Source organism: Phasianus colchicus, chromosome 12, assembly GCF_987193195.1.
Source record: "Phasianus colchicus chromosome 12, bPhaCol1.hap1.1, whole genome shotgun sequence".
NCBI classification, from domain to species: Eukaryota; Metazoa; Chordata; class Aves; order Galliformes; family Phasianidae; genus Phasianus; species Phasianus colchicus.
The window spans coordinates 9,123,014-9,146,184 of record NC_143447.1 but is presented as its reverse complement, the minus strand read 5'-3'; the positions used below and the strand labels follow the sequence as shown (position 1 = coordinate 9,146,184).

Sequence of the window (23,171 nt, the reverse complement as noted above, 5' to 3'; positions counted from 1 at the left end):
GGCAGTCACAGTTATAATACATAAAATACTGTCTAAAGGTTGTAAACTAAGAAGAGTTGGATCCATTTCCAAAAAGAACATAAAAAAATAGAAACAACATAGTTTGCATTTTTATGTTATTACTTTTTTTTTCCATGAGAGATTCCTGTAAACAAGCAAAAGACAGGACTGCCAGAAGAGAAAGCACGCTCCTGAGCTCATCTGCTACTCACAGGAATGGCGCAGCTGTCAGAATCCCGAGATGCAAACTCCACGTTGCCCAGGTGAAGGATGCCAGCAAGGATTCGAAAAATTCCCATCTGGTAGGAATCACTAATCCCTGAAAAAATGATAAATAAAATGTTTTGAGTGGAGAGAGAAGTAAAGAATCATGAGTCATGGCTGAAAAATTTTAATAAGAGGAGAAAAACTGCCTCTAGTGTGTGTGGGATTTTTCAAGAGAAATTGGTATTTGAACATGCTCCTTGGCTCCAATTCTATCAAAACCATTTTATTACCAGATGCAAAGAAGATCCAGAAAAATGAACTCTTTAATTTTCTGTTTCAAAATGCTTTCTCAGAGACCTCCAACACTGTACGTTGGGAACCCAGCATTTATGTATGTTCATATATGTTCTTCTACATTAGATATGTGATTACACTGCAATTTAGTATCACCTGAAGACAATAAAAATATCTCAATCCCTGAATTTTTTTTAACACAATCAAATACCAAGAAAATATACCGAGGCAACATGGAAAACATTTGCTGGTGTTTCACACTTGGGATATGATTATATTTACTAATTACCTAGCAAAGTGCAGGCTTGTCTGGTGTTTACCATTTCCTTAGCATCATCAATGCCATCAATCACAGGGCTTCCACCTTGCTTTGTATAATGAAAGTAATTTGCATTCCCTGTAAGACAAAAACCAACTCTTTTACACACACTGGTGCAGAAACTCATGGCACATCTGTAAAGCTGGGTAAAGGTTAAGTTGTTCTTGACAACTGATTGAAACTTGATTTGAAATATCTCAATGTATTTTTTGTTTCCTGGTTCTTAGCATCCACTTCATCTGAAGAACATTTCTTTCCTAGATTTAACAGTGCAAGTTCTTAAGCTACACGTTTCCTACGACAGGCCCTCAAGCATACTCTTTACCTAACATGGGTTCACAATTCCACACCTGTGGAATAATAATTTTGCAAACAATTATTCCAACAGCTCAGAGGTAGGTACAGAATAGACAGCAGCAGCACTTTGGAGTTATTTGGCAGGTATTATTATGCTATTATTGCATGAGGACATTTTTAAAAATCTATTTTGTCCCTGTTATCTTCTCATTTCTCTGTTATAGCCTACTTAAATCTATGAGCATCTGTGATCCATTCTGGCTGAGAACTGGATAACTGATGGCTTCATATCATTTGGGAAGAGGAATGGGCTTCACTGCGAGAAGTAGTTCTTGGATGTTATATACATTTCTACAGTTCTTGTAACCACACTTTCAGCTGCAGTAAGGTTCCTTTTCTTCTGATCTACTAATGTTTCAAGAAAACTGAAAGAGGAGTCTGCTCCATGGCTTCTTTAGCTATAATTACATCAGTTCCTCTTTCCCTGTGTCAGTAGGTGTGAATCCTAAATGTGCTAGGATGGTATAGAAGATTAGAGCAACGCTCAAAAAGCAGAAGGATATTTCAGAAATCACCACTGACATACTGTGCAGTCTTCCCACTACACAGCTAACTTTGAAAAACTTTTTTATTGAAAAATGTCATCAGATTTGTGAGCACTGGATGAACAGAAATGGTAGAATAACTGTTGTGCAAGTCACAGTGTGCAGATACAAAATACTCTGTAAGCTTTTCAGATGTTTGTACCAAAATGAAAAAAATCTCCAGCTGCTCTATGGACACATAGGAGAAACGTTTTAGAGGACAAAGAGAAGAGAATGTCACCCTTGTAAGTGGAAAAATACTCTGAAATCCAGACACAGTAAGTCTGCATGGTTACAACCTTCAACCTTAGAGTATGCTGAAGAAACAAATCTGTTACTTTCATTTTACCTTTAAAATAACAAAACAATCAAAAAAAGCAACAGAGTCTGAGATGTGCCATTTTAATTTTTTTCAATATATCTAGGGCTCAGAAAAGCTCAGAGATACTGCCTTGCATGTACATTTGCACAATACAAGGAATGTGAATTTCATACCTAATCGTAGAGTTTTAAATTCAGGTAATGCTGCAGAGGCACAGAGTTGGTAAAAGATGTGGTAATTTCTCTCCTCTTCTGCCTTTAAAAGAAAGAGATTGATTAAATTTCACAAAAAATAAACAGACAAAAAACCCAGGTTTAATACATTTTCCTGCACTACATTAGAAGCATGGAAGTCACAAGGAAAAAGGAAGCTATCTCATCTTCTGTCATTTCCTTCTTTATTAATATAATCCATTTTCAACAGCAAGAAGTATGCAGCCATTTTCACGTTTAAAAAAAATGCATGATTTCACTTTTCAGAATTGTAGATTACTATTAAATATAGATCAGGATTCTATGGGTGAGCGAAATGATCATACTTAAAGGCTTTTCATTTTCCAAAAATAACTAATACCATTTGCTTCAGCATTTATAGTAAGCTGGTGAAGAGAAAATCTTTCTTGCCAAGGCAAAGCTGGAATTTTAAAATGGAAGACAAACACAGCTCAGAAGGTTATGACTCATGAATAACACCATAATTCTGAACTTAAGGGCACTAAACTTCATAAATTCAAATAAAAAAAATAAAAAACAACAGAAAAAGACTCTGCTTTTGCTATATTATGTGCAACAAATTTATCTTATTTTTGAAATGACAGAACTTCATGTAACACCCTTACACAGTACAAATTGTGATTATTTGCTTTATACCTTTAGGCAGTCAGTCAAGAGTAAGTCAATTTTCACTAAGCTCTAGCTAGACTGGTAAGCAAATATGGAGAGGATATGATGAGAGTTAAAGAGAGATGAAATTACATATTCTCCAAAGTATGATTTTTAATCAGTGTGATAGCAGTGGGTTTTAACAAGAGATTTAAAGTGAGATAAGATGGCAGGTTTACAAACCACAACTGAGAGCTCTTCTTGAGCATGGGTGTTTCTGTTAGGTTTTGAAGTCCAATTTTATAACGCTATGATTAGCACAAACCAATACCTAGTAGTGCACTGAAAGTATTCCTAAAACACATCTTTTTAAATATGCATGTTACTACTATGGATAATTCACATACTGAAGAGCTACTTGGTTTTCCTTCTCTCTTCCCTCTCCACACATAGTACAGTGAAAATACATTACAACCATCTCTTACAAGAGACACCTGATATTAGCAAGCAATGGCTTTTTTAGCATAGTCATACAAGTATATACAAAATACATATAGATAATAACTTTGCATCAGCATTACCTGAAATACCACTCTTGATTTCTCCAAGAGATAAGTTCTCATGTTAGCACCAATGATTCGATACCTCTTGTCAAAACCAATTTCAATGTATTTCCCAAAGCGACTGCTGTTGTCATTCCTTGTTGTTTTGGCATTTCCAATAGACTGAAAAGAGGAAATTTTGTGAAGGCAAAACAGCTTTTAGAAGTGATTGTATCTATCTGACCATCTACATGGCTCGCAAATGCATAAAACGCTTTTTTGTCCAGTTTTCAAAACAATCAAGAATTTAACAAAGAACATTTTCTGCCTGGTCAACAAGTTACATCCAAATATTGTCATTTCATCGACATGAGATCTGGAGCTGATCTTCTTGTCATGATTTCACTTCCACAGTCTAACTTTCCAGCTAAATATCATTAAGTGCTCTCTGAATTCTTTCAGAAGGAATTAAAGATTCTAACAGAATGCTTACATACACCTTGGTTTCTTCTAAGGGTTTAATAAAAGCATGCCCATTACTTTACATTGTATATATTCACATACATATGTATAAAGACACATGTAGAGGACTTGCAACCTCTGTGCATCCATGTATCACAAAGCCATAAGCCAGTGAACAGCCACCGTACCCTGCTGCACTAACACTTCTATTATTTTATACCCAACCACATTGCAAAACTACTTCCGCAAATGCACTGTATAAAATATTTACTATGTGCCTAAACATAATCTAGAAGTTCAAATGTACAGACCCATGTAATTACTCTGAAATTAAATTCTTGCCATAGCAGTTTGCTTATAGATTCAGGGATAGTCTTCAACACTGCCATGGCAGCAAAGCCATTTCAGTGCACCTCTGACTTGCAGCACCTCATAGGTGTTAGGATTCACACCACTGCTGGTACCAGACTGGAAATACCACAATTTTGGGACATGCAAATTAGAATATATTGAATTTCAAAGGAAAGCAGTTTCTCTTCTAAACGAGATCGTATTAAAGTCATCACGTAGCAATTCACTTTCAAAAATGCTAAAGATATCTCTGCAGCAAAAGGAATCACATGTGGGCAAACTCAGTTAGTTACGCTGTCTGTATCCATATGCCACCATGTGTATGCTACCCAGTAACTTAGAAGCACACTTAAATAAAAAGAGGCAGAGCTGTATCTGTGTTGTAGTCTTCAGGTTCATGTAGCCATCTATAGGAACTCTGCACTGAAATAAATTTTGAGAAAAGCAAATGAGAACAAATTGCCACACTGAGCTCAGTATTCCAAATCTGTAGGCAGAACAGCAGTGAATCTGTAAGCACTAGCAGCATATAGCACTGGAAGCTGGGATTAGACTCTGAGAAACCCCATTAGGGCAGCAGCAGCGTGCCTGTCCAAGCAGATGTCAAAGTGGTTATCAGACGAATGGCTGCTATAAAGAACAAATTGCATCTCTGCAGTTCTAAGAAATACTAAACTCATTCAAACTGAAGGCATTCAAACTTCATTCCTATATTTTAAGCTCATTGCCTCCTTGATATATTTGGTTGCTGTAGGTAGCACTGTAACATTACAATATTTTCAGAAACCAGTTATTACTTTGAAATGGCCTGTCCCAAAGTCCTAAGCTGTACACATACAAACAGTCAAGAAAGCCTTTGGTGTTACAAAGACTGCTGACCACAGTACACAGTAAGCTGTACAATTTGCATAGCCACACAGGGTACCAAATAATGAGCAGAGGGTACTTACATAAGGATTTGTTTCAAGACTTGACTATTTCTGCATTTGCAGTTGGCAAAATGTTTTTAGCTATTAACTAGAAAACTAATTACTCAAATAGTTGCTAGTAATGTGAGTGTATAATGGTTATTTGATATTAGAGCATTCAGTAGGCAAAGACAATGTGAACATCTGACACTAATAGTAGTTTTGACATATAAATTTAAAAATAAAATTACCTTCTGCTCAACTTCGCAGATTTGAAGTTCAGCATTTCTAAGCTGAATTCTTCCTAACCTACATAGTTTAATTTTTGTTTCTGCTGATTTATCAGCTGAGGAGCTCAGAACATTAATTTTGCTATCCTAGATTCTGTGTACAACTTTCCATTTCATAACACCCAGTCTAAAGCCTATTTAAAGTTCAAGTGTTAGAAGTTAAAGGGTAACTTTCACCCAATTACAACAACTTTTAAAGTAATTCAAACTTCAGATCTATGCAGGTTCATGAAGTCATTATCCCTATAAAATAAAATAACAGCACCATCACACCTTAACATAGCCAAGGATGACACGATGCTTACTGTCACGGCTGCAGCAGTGAAAGTAGTACTTTGGGGTTAGTTCACTCATGCAAAACTGCCATTGCTTCTAAGGACCCAAGCTGCCTCTGCTGGATAGGAACAGCTCAAGGCAAGGCTCAGCAGTCCTGGCTTCTTGCCCCCACTGGCACATTGGTTACTCGACAGCAGAGCCCACTGCTGATCATGATACAGCTCAATATACCCCGCAAACAGTTTCAAAACAGCACACAGCACCACAAACCAGGCACAATTACCTTGTGACAGAACACACACAATTGTGATGGGGCAGCTATATTCTGAGTATCATGAACTCCTCATGCCAGGAGGAAAGAAGAAATAAAAGAGTTCATTTTTTAAAATACCTGAGAAAAAAAACAATGGCAGCATCTTGCATTTCACATCTCACTTTGAGCTCTCCATTTGCTCACGTCTGTCCATTCATACTACTTCACTGAGATGCTAAACACCTACCAGACATCCATCATTCCTAAGCCAATGGCTTTGAATCTTGACTACAGTAATGGAGATTACTGTACAAGTGAAACATTATAGTCTGAGCTAATTATTTCCAAATTATGTCTTCTGCCATCTTTCCCCTCCAAAACTGTGTGCATCTCATGTAACTTTACTTTCTCATCTATCTTCCCTGTTGAAATTTTGCTAAAATTGACTATTTGCTTTGTTCAATGACTCTCTTCCCCTCAACATATAATCAGTCTTTCTTCAACGTGTTCTACAGGTAAGACAAGAAATTTTCATCCATTTTGGAACTGTACGTGCAAAAACAGCCCCCTGCACTTGCATTGGGCCAGCAGCCTGGAAACTACCGGTGGTTACAAAGTTGAAGAGATTTATAGCAGTATTAATATAAAAATTACTTTGTTATGTGAAATACATTAACAGTAATGTAACATTGCCTCATGTCTTCTCTCAACCTTTCATAAATATTACACAGCATAATAACTACAGCACTTCCTGGTAAATGGCTTAAAAATGAAATTTTAAAACATATTCAGTCCAGCTTTTTCTGATCCCTATAAAAGTAACAATCAATCTCTTTATTGAATGCTTATGTTAGTCTCAGAATAATTACTGCAGCAGAAGTGTAGGAGATAGTGCAATAGGCTCGCTTACCTCCATTATGGGGTTTGAAGCCAAGACTTTCTCCTCAACATTGGCTTCACTGGCAGATCCACTGACCGTGGCGAAGTATCTCATGGCATACTTGGCAGAAACTGTCTTTCCTGCCCCAGATTCTCCACTTACAATGATTGACTGATTTCGCTCATCTCTGAAACACAAAGACATGCTGATTACCAGCTATTCTCTCAAGCACACGTGTGTTTTGTGCACCCAACTTGGCAACAACCCTTCCGCCACAAATATTAGCAACACAGCAATAACGTAGAAGCGTGTAGCAGAGGAAGGCTGTTAGTGCTCAAGCTGCCTGAATGGCTAACTGGACTGCTGCTGACCAGGATGCTCACAGAGGACTGGTGTTGCCACCACTATAGTTTAAACAGCCATCAGAGCTTCTCTACAAATCCTGACTACAGTAAATCACCTAATACTACTTTAACACTATGTACTTCTGCAGCTACTTCTACCCAGAGTGTGTGGTAAAGCACCACCAAATTATCAGTGCTCATTTGTGAAGATCATTAATGCCATCTTACAGACAGACAAATCGATGGCAGAGTCAGCAACAGAAACCTTTCATCCTTTTAATCTAATCACCAGCTTTTCCCAGAATTGTTCTGAATCTGAAAAATTCAAGCAGGACTTGACGCAACTAGCAGCTCTGGAGCAGAGGATCAACAAAGGGAGTCATTTCTTCTCTCTTTTTTTTTTTTTTAAATCAACACTTTCTACTAAAGCAATTTCCTCTCATCTGAAAGAGGCCTCAATCCATAAACTCCAACTATGACTGAAAAACAGACAAAAAAATAACTGAGAGATTAGCATTTTTATCATTTGACTCTTTTTAAAATAAAAGCCGTAAAAGATATTTAACAAAACTTATATTTCATTATTTTTAATGAATAATAGTTTTTTAATTCAAAATACTTCTATGAGTTGGGTGAGTGTAACTATCTTACATACTGGAAAATGGAGAAAGAAGGAACAAAATTTTACCCCAAAGATTTAGAGAGCTGGGAGGGACCAGAACTAAAGAGGGTAAGCAAAACACAGACACAGCACTGCAATCGTATAAGCAATCTGCACAGCCTCTAAATGCCTGAGTAAGCGCTGAGGCCCTGAGTAAATGCTATGCAGTGAAGAAACACGCAAGAAAAATCTGTTTGTGCTTTCTGTAGCCTCAAGGTCTTCCAGGTGGTGTTGGGTTCTGCTCTGACATCTTCAAAACAAGGTGCTGCTGAAACTATGAAGCTCAATTACAGATCACATGGTTACTCTCAAGCTGTTATGCCTCTTCAAAAACATCCTCAAGCACCCAGATAAGAGCACAACTCCAGTACCTACTTCATGCTTCACAGAGAAGCAGGCTGAAGGCAGCTCCTGGTTATATCTGGCATCTGTGGGAGAGCCAAGGTGTGATTCATTTAACCAAAGGAAGTCATCAGTTAAAGCAGGTTTTTTGGTAAGAGGAAATGGTTGGGTACTGCTTTAAATCGACTATGAAAGTGTTAAGGAGATCAAAGCAACCTAATTTTATGTTTTAAACTTCCATTTAACACATATGATAGGTGCGAATGACTACAGTTCACACATTAGCATACATCAAACTGCCAGTCTTGGTGGAGAAGTTGGGAAGCTACTGAGCTTAATTCCAGGCTGCAGATAGCCCAGGTCAGGCATTCAGCACTGCCAGAGATGGGGAAGTCAGAACACCTGTCTGGTGAGACAGCTCCTTCAGAAAGGCCACCAAGCCTGCTGCATGCACCTGAGTGATGTTTGTAGTGGTGGGACAGCTAGCAGCAGGGATGAAGATTTCCATTAGGGAAAGGAACAAGAAAAGCTCTGCCTCTTCCTCACTCCCTGAGCACAGCTAAGGTAGAAGCACACACGCATGGCTCTGCACATCAAGACCCAGCATGACTCACACTGACGTGCACATCCAAAAAGAGCCTCAGAAGAACACTGGAGAAGTCCAACCAACAACACGGCATTTAGGCTTAAACAGGGCAAAAAGGACCATTAACAATTTTCTGCTCACACAGACAGTCCCTGCAATGAGTCAAAAGCAGAATAATTTCTTCACAGAATTGGCAGTTTTTCTTTTTCCAGTGCTCTTTGATGCAGAAAAAAACCCCAAACCAGCATACGGCTATAAAATCAGAAACTTCTGGTACAATTTCAGGATCTAACTAACACAGGAGATCAGCAATGACATAAGAAGCTTTTAATTTGTGGATCAGCTCTGTTTCACATATTAAATATCATTAAATATATGAAGACTCATGAAGCTATGAAATGGATCCTCTGATGCTTGCCGATATTTATAACCTAGTTCCCAAAGTAAAGAATGCTTTCACAAAACAAAGTAATGAAACCTCAGTTCTGCAGACTTCTAACAAAACTGTCAACAAAAAGACATATTCTGCTGCCAGGGAAGGAACATCAAAAAAAGTATGTCTGGTTCTAATTGTCACATCCCTTAAGGATCTGTTCCAATAGCTGAGGAATCCCACATCAGTTCCATCCACTGCTCCAGCTGCAAGACCTGAAGGCACACATAGTGAAAGTGGTAGGACTGGATATACGCAGCTTATTATCATTATTCTAGAAACACTTTTCAAAATCATCTGGTGATTTTACACAAAAATCTTCTGGAACAATTCTGAAATAGGATCCTCACATTAAGGGTACTAGCAGGGAACTGGTAATATCACATTAACATTTATCCAAGCAAGTCGTGGTAACTGTTCCATCTTTCTGCTTACCGAGACAAACTGATGCATCACTACTCATATACAGAAAAAGGGCTTCATTTTCAAGCAAAAATCCACACCTATGCCTCATCTTGCAGCCTTTCAAAAGCTACCAGTACTGAATTGTCAGTCACTGCTCCAGCTCTCTTCATCCAACAGCTAATTCCAAAGGAGACATCTGCTGCCCAGCCTTAGTGAGTATTAAAATCTGCCTCAGCATTGCCCTGAGGCCCTTGTTATTTCAATCCATCCAAATACTGAAATACAGAACCAAACAATGTGCACTGCTTCTTTCTTTGCACAACAGGCATTACACTTTTTAAAGAAGGTGGGAAAATTAGCAGAAATCAAAGAGAATTAGTTAAAACTAAGCCAGAGGTCAGATCATCCAGCACATACATGTGAGCGTGCAGTTTTGGTCTGATGTGTGGGCATTCAGGAACAGCAAGAAGGCAAGTGTCACTTCAGAGGACTACAGGAGGGCCTCCCATGTTTGCAAAGACAATAAAGAAAAATGAAGTTGAAGCAATTTCTCTTTAAAAATACTGCTGCTGATTAGCCTGGAGTTTCCCCTCCCCACATCTCAGGACATGAAGGTTTGTTCTTCTCCGTGGCACACATGCACGTTCTCATAACAGAGGAACCATTATTATGTTCTTATGGAAGTACATACACGTACTGTTTTTGTAAATTGGCCTAGAGAAGATGTAGCAGCAGCTCCCTGGCACATGGAGCCATCTAGTCTGCAATGAATACTGTGTTTGCAGAAGCTATGGCAGTCAAGAGAAACAAAGGCCTCTCTCTCCCTGCCTGCAGCCAGAGCTCCATGCACGCTCAGACTGCTCTTGTCCTCACAAGCACATTAGTCCATTGTTCAGATTTAACACACTGGAGTTCCCATCCTCTAGCACATTATTCTTTCTGCTTTTTGGCAAAATGCCCACCATCGCTCCTGACATCTGGAGAAGGTGCAAGCACAGTGCCACACAGCATCCACAACACACACAGCAAGGTGGGATGCTGCTACTACAGCCCCAGGAAACGCCTGGCACATGGCTGCCCTACCACGGGCAGCTGGACGCTTTGGCACCAGGGAAGGAAGGCAGGTAGGCCTCCCCAGCAGCCACAGCAGCTCTGCAGAGAGGGCTTCATATCATTAAACCCTAAGGAAAAAAAATGCCATGTATTTTGGAGAGAAAATACCAGCTAACATAGAACTGAAATGTATTGGACAATACATAAAGTGATGGGGGAGTATATGCCAGTTTGGTGCAAATGATGGTCAGTCTAATATGTAACCTCTGCTTAGGCTAAATGAAATTTTTGTTATCAGTCCATATTAAAACAAACCAACAAAAACTAAAAGAGAAAATACAAAAAACATTTGAGTTCTTCAGAGACAGAAATGACAAATTTGCAGTTAAATCACTAGTCCTCAACCTCTGACCTGGCATTCTGAGCACTTAACGTGTCACCAGGCAGAAAAGAAGCTACAATTAAAACTTTCAGCCAATAAAAAATGTAAGCAGGGCAATAATGTGTGACACCACTTGCTGTCTGATGACACAACCTATTATCTGCGCAATACTTCTTCATCTTCCTAATGCTTCCTCTTGACGTAAAGCACATAATTAGATGATTTTAAAATGAAGATTACTTCTGAAAGGATAGAACTTTTTTCATTATGCTTTTACAAAGAGAAATGAGGAAAAACAAGCCAGAAGATGAGAAGCTGTAGGAGTCCTCTTTCACCCAAAGGTGGATGATGATCACATCCTATATTGCAGAACTTTGCTACAGTGATATGATGCTATGCTGAACTATTGGCAGGTGCTTAATCACAGCAGGCTGGAACAGATTGATAGTGACTAATTTACCATTCGTGGAAACATGAAGCATTATTCTCAGGCATTGGTTTTTGCCATTTCTCAGCAGAGCACAAAAATAAGATAATGACAAAAAAACCCCAAAAAACCTCAGGGTTTAAGATGATAGGCCTGGTCATCTCACAAACAAAAGGAATGTGTTGAGACTGCTTCCAGTAACAGGGCACTCGATTCAGAAATCTTCCAAGTCTCCTTCACTCAGGACTATACTTAAAAAACCACGTAATAATAACAGCTATTTCCTGTCAAATAGAAGAGTGACACATTGTGGAATAAAAAACTAATAATGAAAAGAGAGTTATCTATCACAAAAATGATGTCTAATTTTGAAAGGCAATATTCAGACACTGTAGCCAAGCTATACACAGCTCCAGTCTCTGACAAGTAATGGTGACAGAATGAGCAATATATGTCACTCACCACAAATTTTTCATCATCATAACTCCGGGAAAAGACAAAGATCTGTGCATTGGCTGGTTAATTTTAAAGACAGTGATGGTCTCCCACAAAGTCCTGTTGACAGGCAGTATGTTTATGTGGAATCTCACTGTCCAAGCGTCCAAACAGAATACAGACTTACCTCAGCCCTGCAAGCTTGAGATCACAACCTACAATCCAGCAGGTTGTGGGTTTTTTGCTTTAAAAAAGCATTGCAAAATTCAAAACTGAAGATAGCTTCAGCTCAAAGGGGATTCAGCACTGGAAGAGAGAGTGCTGCAAAGTGACTTGAAATACCTTATTTGCAAAGGTGGGTTTTGCAGAATACTAATGAAATAACAGTGCAAAAGAAATCAAAAAGCAGCTTGAAAAAAAATATTCTTGCTTTCAAGACATGAAAAAAACCTTTGTTGGAGATGTGCATACACCTTAAAGCAATACATTTAATAGCATTGACTACCATTAACTTTAAATTGTGTATCACAGAAATCTAAGGGAGAGGCTTTTAAAAGGGCTCAGAAAGAAATTCTACTCCAAGTTGCAGCTGTCAGCCTCAGTGGAAACTGGAGCAACACTGCCACTGGGCTCCTCTACTGTGTACAAAGTGCTGCTACAATACTAATCATTGCTGTCATTATCCAAGGCAACTTCTAACAGTTTCAGTTGAACAATGGAAAAACTGAGGCAAAAAAAAAAAAAAGGAAAAATAAGTGCAATAAAATAAACATTAAAGTTATTAAAGACAGAGTTGCCAATTTTCAAATAATTTTAATACCTTAAGATCTCTGTACCTTCAAAAGCTGTTTCCCACAAAAAACAAACAAACAAACAAATAAACTTACTACATTATAGCCATTACTTCATAGCACACTGTCCAAACATCAGGGTAAGCAAGACATATAGACTAAAAAACTTCTACCAATCTCGTTGTTTACCTTTTTCTTCTATACAATACCAAAAGAAAGTCCCTCTTGGAAACAAGAACACTAAAACAGCTAAAAAACCATCAATACATATTTCAGACAGGATTAAAGAAGCTCAGAGCTATTCAGTTTCATCATCAAAGCACAACATTGTTTTTATGTTTTCTTCCTTCCTATGACTGATGCATAAGATGAATCACTTGATCCTGTCTTTCAGACTTGGGACTCTCAGGCAAATAATGTCAAATAGGTGCATATAAGGACACACAATATATAAACATCAGCTTGGGAAAACGAGCAACAACTGTACAGAATCACTGACATCAGCCTCAATATTCGTATCAATCCATCCTTACCCAAGCCATCAACATCTCCAGCTGGCAAATGTACATCTTCAACAGCTGATTTTAAAAGATTTTGATAGGAACTTCAAATACTTGTGCATTACTTCAAAGCTGAGCTGTCTCAGTGCCATCTAACATAGATGAGATTGGCAAGAGAGATCAGACTGAGACCTCCATAGTTTAAATAGAAAGACCAACTAACAGAATGATTTGATGAGAAGAGCATTAGGACTCACTGTGCCTTTCACTCCAAATCACCAAAGTCTGCTAGAATTGAGGACACTGACAAGGTGCTGTTTTTATAGAAGCTTCTTTTCAGCATGGTTTGAGAGGAGATGGCCTGAAGGCAGACAGAGCTAAGAGCTTAATTAAATCCATTGTTTTAGTTTTTTTTTTTTTCTGTGTGTGTGTCTGTGTGGAATAGATATTGGTTTATTGTTTTCCTTAAGAGTAACAAGTTGAAGTAATGGCTAAAGGCACCATCTCCATGTCATATGACATTTTCATTTTTTATTTAAATGAACACTGCACAAACTGCTGCTCAAGGCCTGATCCTGCAATCTGTAAACATCCAGATCTCCTACTGCTTCAGCACAACACCAAGAACATAATGAATAGCTTGTATTTAATCCAACAGTGACAGTCTGGTCCACTTGATCTCACTGTTGTTTTTCTGCTACAATTCTGCAGTAATGGAGTAGATTGGTAAGCTTGAAATTGCTTTAGATTTTTCAAAACAGTGAACTCTGATCAAAGAAAGTTAGCAATTAACCTGATGCGAAGTCTCTGGGAAGGAACCAGTGACTCAGGGAACATTTGAGGCAGATTCTGTTCTAAGCACGCACATGTAATTACCACTAACATCAATGTGAGTCGTGTCCATCAAAGACAGAAAAGGAACTCGAGTTTGCTTTCTGAGTGACACATCATCCTACAGCTGAATTACAGCACCAGGAAAAACAACTCAGGAAAATAACTTCAAAAGTAATGACACTGATGAAAGGTCAGATAGGATTCACTCAGAAAGGCTGGCATGTCTGAAACCTAGCAGTACTTCTATTAGCTACAGCTACTCCAAGAGCCACATGATTAAATAGGCACCAACATAAAATTAGTTTAAGTGAAATTTTTTACCTTGTTAAGCAGATTTTCAAACAGTGCTAGAATACATGTACATATGTGCAGGTGATGATTGTCTCCAGCAAAGCAACCTCAACACTAAATCAAGTAGGCATAAATCTTTGTATATGAGAGCATGACTAAACATGCATAAACTACATTTATTAAAGATCAATTTCCTCCCACAAGGCAGCTATATAAAAACAAAAAAGAGCCCAGAAAATTTTACCAACTAACTTTCTCATTGGTAAGATGAAGTAAAACAACTTTATATAATGCACCAGGAACAGAACCATCATGGAAGTGCAAAATAACCTAACTGCTTCACTGATTTACTCAAGTAACTTCAAAGTGTCAGTGTTATCAGAACAGAGAAACACATCCAACATTCCACCCATTACAAACAGCTTCTTCCAGTCTTGTTTCTGTTGGAATAATTACTAACATGGAAGATTGCAAACTCCTTGTGAAATCCATCCACTTTCATCAGCTACTGGTATAAAGTAAGAGTTCTCTGCAATGTTTTCCGACCTTCACAGAAAGCAACTTCAAGAACTTACTAAGAAATTTAAGAAAGAACTTCCCAGCCCCAGCAGGCTGAAGGGAGCACAGTTTTCAAAGGACCGGGCATTTTCCAACACCTGAAACACAATGCAGAGTAGATGAAATGAACTGCTGGAAAAGCATAAAGTGTTGGGGTGTGACCAGAGAAACAGAAGGACAAATCTGTAGTATAAGACATGTTGTCTCTTAACACAAGTTGTTTCATCTGAAGACTCACCAAATACATCTCACTCCAATAATCTAAATTACAGTGCTTCCTCAGACATCAGCAATGGCAAACCTGAAATCAAAATATATCCATGTTTCCTAGAATGCCCCATTTTCTTCAGCATAAAGTGTGGCTTTGAAGAGAGATAAGGATATTGCTCCCACTATGCTGTTGGGCCTAACAAAAGAGTGTGTGCAGGTGAAGGACACAGTATACACCTGCATTTCTCTACAGGAAGTTGTAGACAGAAAAGTGGTAACCTTGGTCACATTGGCCTTTCAGGAAAGAAATGCAAACAAAGCTCAGAACAAGTTATTGCATCTCACAGCTCAGTATGCGTAGCTGTGAATGAAAATAGCTTTGTCAGTGTCTGCAGTACAGAGCACAAGATCTAAAGCAATGTGAAACAGGCCAGCTGTACACAAGTACATACAGTGGCTGTATTTACTGTGTGCCTTTCTTTGAATCCAAACATACAGCAAATTTCTAGGGTTTTCAGTATGGTTTTGGTTAAGAGTGATAGTACAGATAGTACTTAAAAGTCTATTACAAAAAGATTTTAGGTAGTTCTATGAGAACATAGCTCTATTGTATGCAATGTCCTAGACATAGACAGTTCCTCTACATGCACTTTGAGGCCCCTTCCAGCCTGCTTTTCTCCTACAGGTCCCAAGCACTTCACAGGTATGCTGTCTGCATCTGTGTCTGCATCACAGGAGCCTCACAATTTGTGCCAAGTTTGCTGCCTGGTCAACCACAGTTCAGCTCTGCGCGATGCTTCCATTGTTACAACTGCTTGCTTCTCTAAAAGACAAAAACTGCTTCTTACACTTATCCCAGTACAAAAGGCAGCTGTAAAACCCATGTGCTTTGGCAGGTTTACCACAGGCCCGTGCAATACACTTAGCTTCACCTTTGCACAGGGCGTTGTGTGGCAGCAAAGGCCGCATATGCTGAGCAGCTCCTCTCACCATGAAGGCCTCACACTCAGCCCAGGGTGTGCAGTGTCTGTCAGGAGTCACTGGAGAAGCTGGCCTCTCTACGAGCCCTGGATTTGCTTTTCCACCAGAAGTAATTTAACCGTTCAATAAGCAAACAAGAATTCATCCGGCAGTTTTCCACTGCTCTCCAATGACCAGAGAACAGCCACAGCTTTGGAGGTGCCAGGCTGGAGCCTGCCTCAGCGTTTTGCCTTTCACTGACCTTCTGAACAAACTATTTTCATCACAACAACTTTTGTTGCCCTAAATAAGTTCTATTATCCCCCTGACTTCTGGACTAGGCTCTCTGGCTTGTTATATGGGAAAAGCATCCTGGTTTTGCATTCCCAATTTCCAGTGCTTCCAAGAGCCCAGAGAAAGCTCACACTCCCTGTGCTCGGCCTGCTGAACCCAGCTCCCTGCGATTTCTTCTCCTTGGGGACAAGATTCCCCTGCACCCAGCCAGCACTGACAAATGCCAGCCGAACTCGAGAAACCCCTTTTCCCTCACTGTGAAACAGTTTCCTTCTCTCAGTGCTCTTCTGTGTTTGGACATGGCTCCTGCTTCCTGCAGAGCCACATCATCTCCACGTTCCCACTGGTGAAGCCTACAGACTGGTCTATGTTGGCACATCCCAAAAGGTCTGACACAGATAATTACTTTTTCCACCCTTAAAAGTCTGTTGTGTGGGTTAACAAGCTGAATTTTGTATAATGCCCAGAATGTGCAAAGTGCTCTATCAGTGCCAGGGATTATTATTAGAGACTAAAGGGCTTTGAACGTGGCAACATGATGAAAGGAAAAGCTTAAAAAAAAACCAACTTATTATCAGTGCTATTCCCCAATAGGAACAGCAGCCACATTTCAGGCCTGTCCTACCTGCATGCCCTGTACCCATCAGTTTGACTATCTGGATCTAACGTGCTCTGATTGGAAACATCCAATCCTTGCAGGAGCCATGTTGAACAACTGGAGATGTGTTCAGCTGCACCTTGAGTCACAACAACTTGCAGTGACTAATCAGTAAATTCATTCTTAGTAAAAGACTTAATTTTAACGGGCATGAAGCATTAGTCCAGCAAAACCATGCTCTTTAGCCACGTTTCTCAACATATTTCTAGTTCAACTGTTTAATAAATGTAACAGTCTTTCTTCTTGACATCCTGTTCTGCCACTGGACAAAGGAATCTGAGCACAGGACTGGGAGCTGAGAGCTCAGTGTTGGGAACCAGCTCTTATTGACAGATGCATGGCACGTCTCTGCCTCAGCTTTTCTACTGTACAAGCAAAACTGACATACTGGCATCAGAGACAGACAGGAAACACAGCTCTTGACTCTACAAACACCAAAAGGTGAAAAGATAATGAATTGATGGTAGCGTCTCTCAACACATACAAATGAAGAAAACTGAGGTCAGCACATGCTGTAAAATCATGACAGATTGCACACCAGAGGAGCACAAAGATGAGCCAGCACTATGGAAGTGATTTATCTAGGGATTAGTCAGAGGTCACTCCCATAATAGTTTACTAAAGCTCATTGCCTAGCTACCAGCAGGACACCTCACATGAACCCTAGCTTCCAGCTACAGCCATGATTAACCCTTCTGTTGCCTAAGAATAATCACTGCTCAGGTCTTGACATTAGGCCTGCTTGAATACTGCATCTGTTGCCTTGTCTTCAGTACCACAAAACGCCAGAGCTGAAGTGTAAAGGTTAATTCCTTATTCCAAAATCATCAGTTTGTACCAGAAAGAACAATTTCCCTTTTCATTCTAATTTTAACAGCAGAGCCCCAAAAGAACTAGGTAAGTATTTCATGTGGAAAAGTAATGTGTCACAGCCACGTGTCAAAGCAGGCTGCTGTATGCCTGCATGGTGCCTACCAGGGAACACTCCCACTTCGTAAGCACATGCAGATCCATGATGTGTTGTTCATCATCTCCCTTACCACTTCTGAAAGGGGTGAAGAGAGAATCCATTAATGAGATACTGGGAAGCAAAGCAGCAGCCGATCAAAGGTGCATTTTTGTAACAGGACATCATCTTGAGATGGCTGCGATAATGGGAGGCTGTCAGTCAAGGTGCTTTCAAAACACCTACTCAACAGTTCACCAAGCTTCTTTCTTAACAGAAAGTGATATAGAAAAATCTTCATGTAGCTGAGAGCCATCAGATGCATGCTACAAATCTACAAAACAGAGAGGCAACCTGCTTATTAAAGGTAATTAAATGAAGAAGATTCACACTAACACTGAATAAATCATGATGCTTCGTCCAAATAGAAAAATCAAAATGCTGCAGACTGACAGCATTGCTTTCCATTCTAGCACTCACTGAGTTCTACACAAATCTCACCAGCACGTAATGTCTGTTTGCAGACATTATTCTCAACTTGCACCCTAAGCAGACAACTTCACTGTATCTGTCATCAACCAGAGTAAGAACAAAATTGATCAACCAGGTACTGATGAAAACATACATTATCTTAATTATGTAATATGCCCTTACTACACAGAAGAGATCCCATGTAAGAGTTGTTTAGAACATCTTTCCCTGATAGTGTAAGGAAAAGAATAATCTAAGTCTCATGTAGTTTCATGCAATTCTTAGCAGTTTCAAGAGTATAACCACAAATATTTCCTCCTATCATGAGCCACGGGTTTAAAACTGGAGGCTTCTACCAAACACTGACAAGAAAATGAAAGAAAGGCACACGTGCTGATGGTTGATTCCTACCAAAGTTGTAATGCTTTCAAAAAAAATAAAAATAAATTAGGAAACTTATCAGCTAATGCTATGCCTCAGTTTTCATAGTTATCAGCTGTGAAGAAATAATATTTTTTGTTAAAAAATTAGAAATGCTGACTTATAAAAGTGGTATGCATTGTAGTTCAAAGAGTTCAATACACACAAGCACTCACATGCAGATATTATGGTTTATATTTCAGAGTGGGAAAAAAGTAAGTGTTTCAGTAATATTTTACTTCCTTTTAACTTGCTAGTCTTCCTTAAAAGGTGTCCAAAACGTCTTTGAGCAAGCTATCCATGGAAATCACAAAACATACATCCATATACTGGCTACCTACAATCTAAGAAAGAATCTAAGAAAGAGTAATGAATAGAAACTGAAATACAAGACATGCAGACAAAGGCAAGTCCACAGTCCCATATAAAGTTATCAATAAAAAGACATACTTGGTCAAACCTTACAGATGAGTGAGCAGTACTCATCACTTAGTGTGCCCTAAGAGGCCACCCTGCTACACTGCAGACTAATTGCCCAGAAACTTGCTCTGCTGGAAAAAGGAAAAGAAATGGAAGTCTAAAATAAGAGTAGTCCTAAAAAGTTATATACATTTTCCTGGGCTAAACTAATGACAATCAGTTATCTAACAGCCAAGTATGGGTAAAAAGCCATGCTGCTTTTAACTAATCGTTCATATTTTTGCACTGTACATACTGAAGACACAATGCAAATACTTAGTTTACTATGAGTAGCTTTCAGGGGTCATTTTGTCTGCCTAAAGATCTCAGAAATCACGCAGTATAACCAAATGCAAAGAAAGAGTTTCTCAGTCACAGTAAGGGAAGTAATGCAGCTGGCAAGAACAAACTTTAAATTATTACATTATAAATAACAAGAACTAAGGAGTAAATATTCATGTGTTGAAGCTTTATGGATAGGAGTATCATGAATAATTATTCCAGTCATCATTTAAACAGGGAATTAAGACAGATTAGAAGCAACGGTAAAATAAATCTCAGCAATATATGCATGAATGCAGATAATTGCCATAAACATAGCTACTATATGAATATTAAAGTAATTATTAAATTGTTAGTGAAGGTTAGACACAATCTCATTTTTGCTTTTACATGACCAACAGAGGGACTGTAGATCTTCAGATTCTTTTTTCTTTTAATTTCATAATTCAGGAGTAAAAGGTCACTCATCCAGATGCAGAAATTATCATTGATTTTAAATGGTAAGAAGCAACAAAGGAACTGAAAATAGCATTAGAAAATGTTATTCAACTAGTAAACATTCAGCAAGTCCAAACAGAAGGAATCCTTACAAACAAACAAAAATAGAAGGAAAAGAAACAATAAGGAAATAAATAATGGAATTGTTACTTAAGTCTTGAGGAGTAGAGAGAAAAGGAAATAAACATTAGGAAACTAAGTAAAAAGTGAAACAGTTACTTTAATGTGGAAGAATTGTATGACTTTTCTTTGTATGGTCAGGTTTCATTATGCACCTATGAAAGTAATGGCATTTATTTATAAAAAAAAATAACAAAGTGTCTATAACATGCAGTAGGCACACAACACAAAGGAATTAATTCATTAATGCTAAAAGATTATTTAAGATCATTTCCATGCTTATATAAGTTCTCATCATTTGTTTCAAAAGGAACTTATTTGTTATTATTCAGCAGCACAGAATTGCTGGAGGGAGCATCTAGAGCTGAAGAGCAGGCAATTAACACAAAAAGAAATAACCACAGAAGAAACTGTTGCCAAATCTCAGCCCCACTGAATCTTCGTCTGATGTCAGAGAAAGAAATAGCAGATAGTGCAGATGGTGATAGATAGAAATCTTCACTCTCCAGGCTTCAGCTAACAAGTGAACACAATGTAGAAATTTGAACTTTCTGAACAGGTAAGCGGTACGTCCCCTCCAGTGCTGAAAAGCAGCCCCTGGAGAGAGATCGCCTTCCAGCCTCTCACTCATCAATGCTACGAACAAAAATTCTGGATATCTGGATTGCATCCCCCACTGCCATTTAAACACAAGTGTGTACTGTGCCTCAGATGTAAAGTATGCCTACCCGTATTCTTATTTCGTAGAGCTTTTAGAGGGACCTGACCAGCAATAGTAGAACAATGTGGATCTAGGTTAAAAAAGCCACACTGTACAAATATGACTGTCACGACACACAGTTTTGCCTTTATATTTCCATAAGATTATGTGTCAGCTTTTCCCTTATCAGTAGGAAAGTAAGGGGAGCACCTCTGCTATACAACAATGCAAGAGTGCAGTATTCCTGAAACACTGCCTATTTTGCAATTACCTCACATCAGGAAATGTTGCACTACATGTATCTCTTTCTTTTAAAATTATCTATTATGTGAGCATTAAGTGGATCACTGTACTCACACAACTGACTTCATATCATATGGAGGATTTTATTCATTCCAGCTCTCATACGAATTCTTTAATGAAAAGGTAGCTAATTGCAAAGTTGAATGTTTTATCATTTTCAGTCCATCTCTGCCTTGCTCCCCTTCTGCAGTAGTGCCTGAGGTCCACTACAGTTAATTCAAACTCTGTTGCTATTTTACTGGGTTAATCTGATCATGGGCTGTATTATCAACAACGAAAACTGTATGGATAGCTTGTACCTAAACAGTGAGGATATCTGTGACCATTTTGCTAACCAAAGACCACATGGTATCCTAAAAGGCTCATTCTAGAAACTAAATATTTCAAAAAGCTTCTCAAACTGACAGGTTACTGGGGTGAAGGGGAAGAACAGTTTCCAACAACAACTTTCTTTGGGTGACAAGTTTGTTTTCATGCAATAATTGAGGAAATGAGGACTTCCTGCACAGCTGTTATAGTGTCCTTAGAGACATTGTTTTGGGGCACACACTGTGCATTCAGCCTTTTCCTCCCTCTTAATTCTAGTCAATAGCAGTCAAAAGCAGATTACTGCTAATAGAACTATCAGTCTGTAACAGCATATAGTGATTTTTCTCTCTGTTGTCGTTCCATATACAAATATAAAACAGTTAAGAATCTTGCATTTTTCTCTTTAAAAATCCACCAATGATTAAAAAGTACCTCCACAGTTTGCTAATCAAATTAAAACTACATAATCTTATAAAGCACCATGCTAATTTTAGACCTAAATTCTGAAGAGATCCACAGCTATTCCTGTTACCTGTCAGCAGCCAGGATCTCCAGGGCATTTGTAACATTTTAATGTTCACTAACTTGGACAACTTACCCTCTTGTGAAATGCACTGGAACACTGGATAAAAAACAGATCCTGAAACTACTTAATGAGTCATAAATTAACAAGAAGTCTGTTGGCCAGAAGTTTTAAATCTCATTCTTTTTATAAAATCCTGACTTCAAAACTCATGTTGTCTACAAACCTGGCCATCTGCTTGTATGCCTCTTCTGCCACTGCAAAGATATGTGGATCCATATCCCCCATGTTTTGGCCACTGTACGCATTGATGATATCTTCGCCATAGATAGGCAGTTGTTCATAAGGATTTATGGCCACTAAGACGATACCTACACAAAGACAATGAAACAAAGGGAGTTAGTAACAGTTGTCTCAAAATAAAATAAAACAAAAGTGGGTTTAACATCAACTATTGCTCTAACTTTTCTAAAAGTATTAACTAGAGAAGAATAACCCTCACACTTTATATTGTTGATCTCAATAGATATTTAGTCTGACCTCGACTTTGTGCACAAAAGCTGGAATGAGTTTACTTCAATCCTACTTGAGGGCATACATCAGGGACAGCTTTTTACTCCATTTCTTCACCTGCCTGTTCTACAGCTATTATGCATCACCAGATTCAGATTCAGAGTGCGCCTGCTCCTAATACATACAGTATTAGTGCGATGCATTGATCAATGTTCCCCTTTCTTTAACTGTAGAAGTACCTGGATTTGTGAATTATAGCTGCTAAGTGGCCTCACAAGCATTTTGTTACATACAGTGTGTTAACCTTTCAGGAGCTGGAGCCAGGACAGCTTTTGTTACAACAAAGTAGAGTCATAGCATGACCTGGATGGCTTTACCAGGCAGCAGGAACAACCTTCTGCCTGCAGGACACTTCTGACAGGGGTCAAAAAATACATCACATGAGGCTGACACACAGAGGCATGCAGTCGAGTCAGGAAATTAATTACATCTCTAGAAGGCACCACAAGATGTCTGTATGTGGAACTACTCACTCTTTCTTCTAGTTTTCCAGTCTTTTTATGCCAATCATCACTACAGCATTTCAAAATTCATATATTTCGCTCTCCCAAAACAGACCACTTCCAATCCCCTCCTCTTTTACAGAAAAGCTCAGTC

At 38.7% G+C, this 23,171-nt stretch overlaps 1 protein-coding gene across 9 annotated transcripts in view; it reads right to left on the bottom strand.

Moving 5' to 3' along the window:
- The window catches only part of MYO5A (myosin VA), a 95,700-nt gene that overhangs the window by 49,655 nt on the left and 22,874 nt on the right, over nt 1–23,171 (bottom strand). For all 9 annotated transcript variants that reach the window (XM_031616554.2, XM_090148849.1, XM_090148848.1 and 6 more), the window contains exons 4-9: nt 22,228–22,372; nt 6,837–6,993; nt 3,426–3,569; nt 2,197–2,278; nt 791–898; nt 213–319 (exon numbers count right to left, since the gene is read on the bottom strand). In XM_031616554.2, the coding sequence (XP_031472414.1) occupies nt 213–319; nt 791–898; nt 2,197–2,278; nt 3,426–3,569; nt 6,837–6,993; nt 22,228–22,372 (743 nt within the window). The remainder of the gene's footprint in view (nt 1–212; nt 320–790; nt 899–2,196; nt 2,279–3,425; nt 3,570–6,836; nt 6,994–22,227; nt 22,373–23,171) is intronic.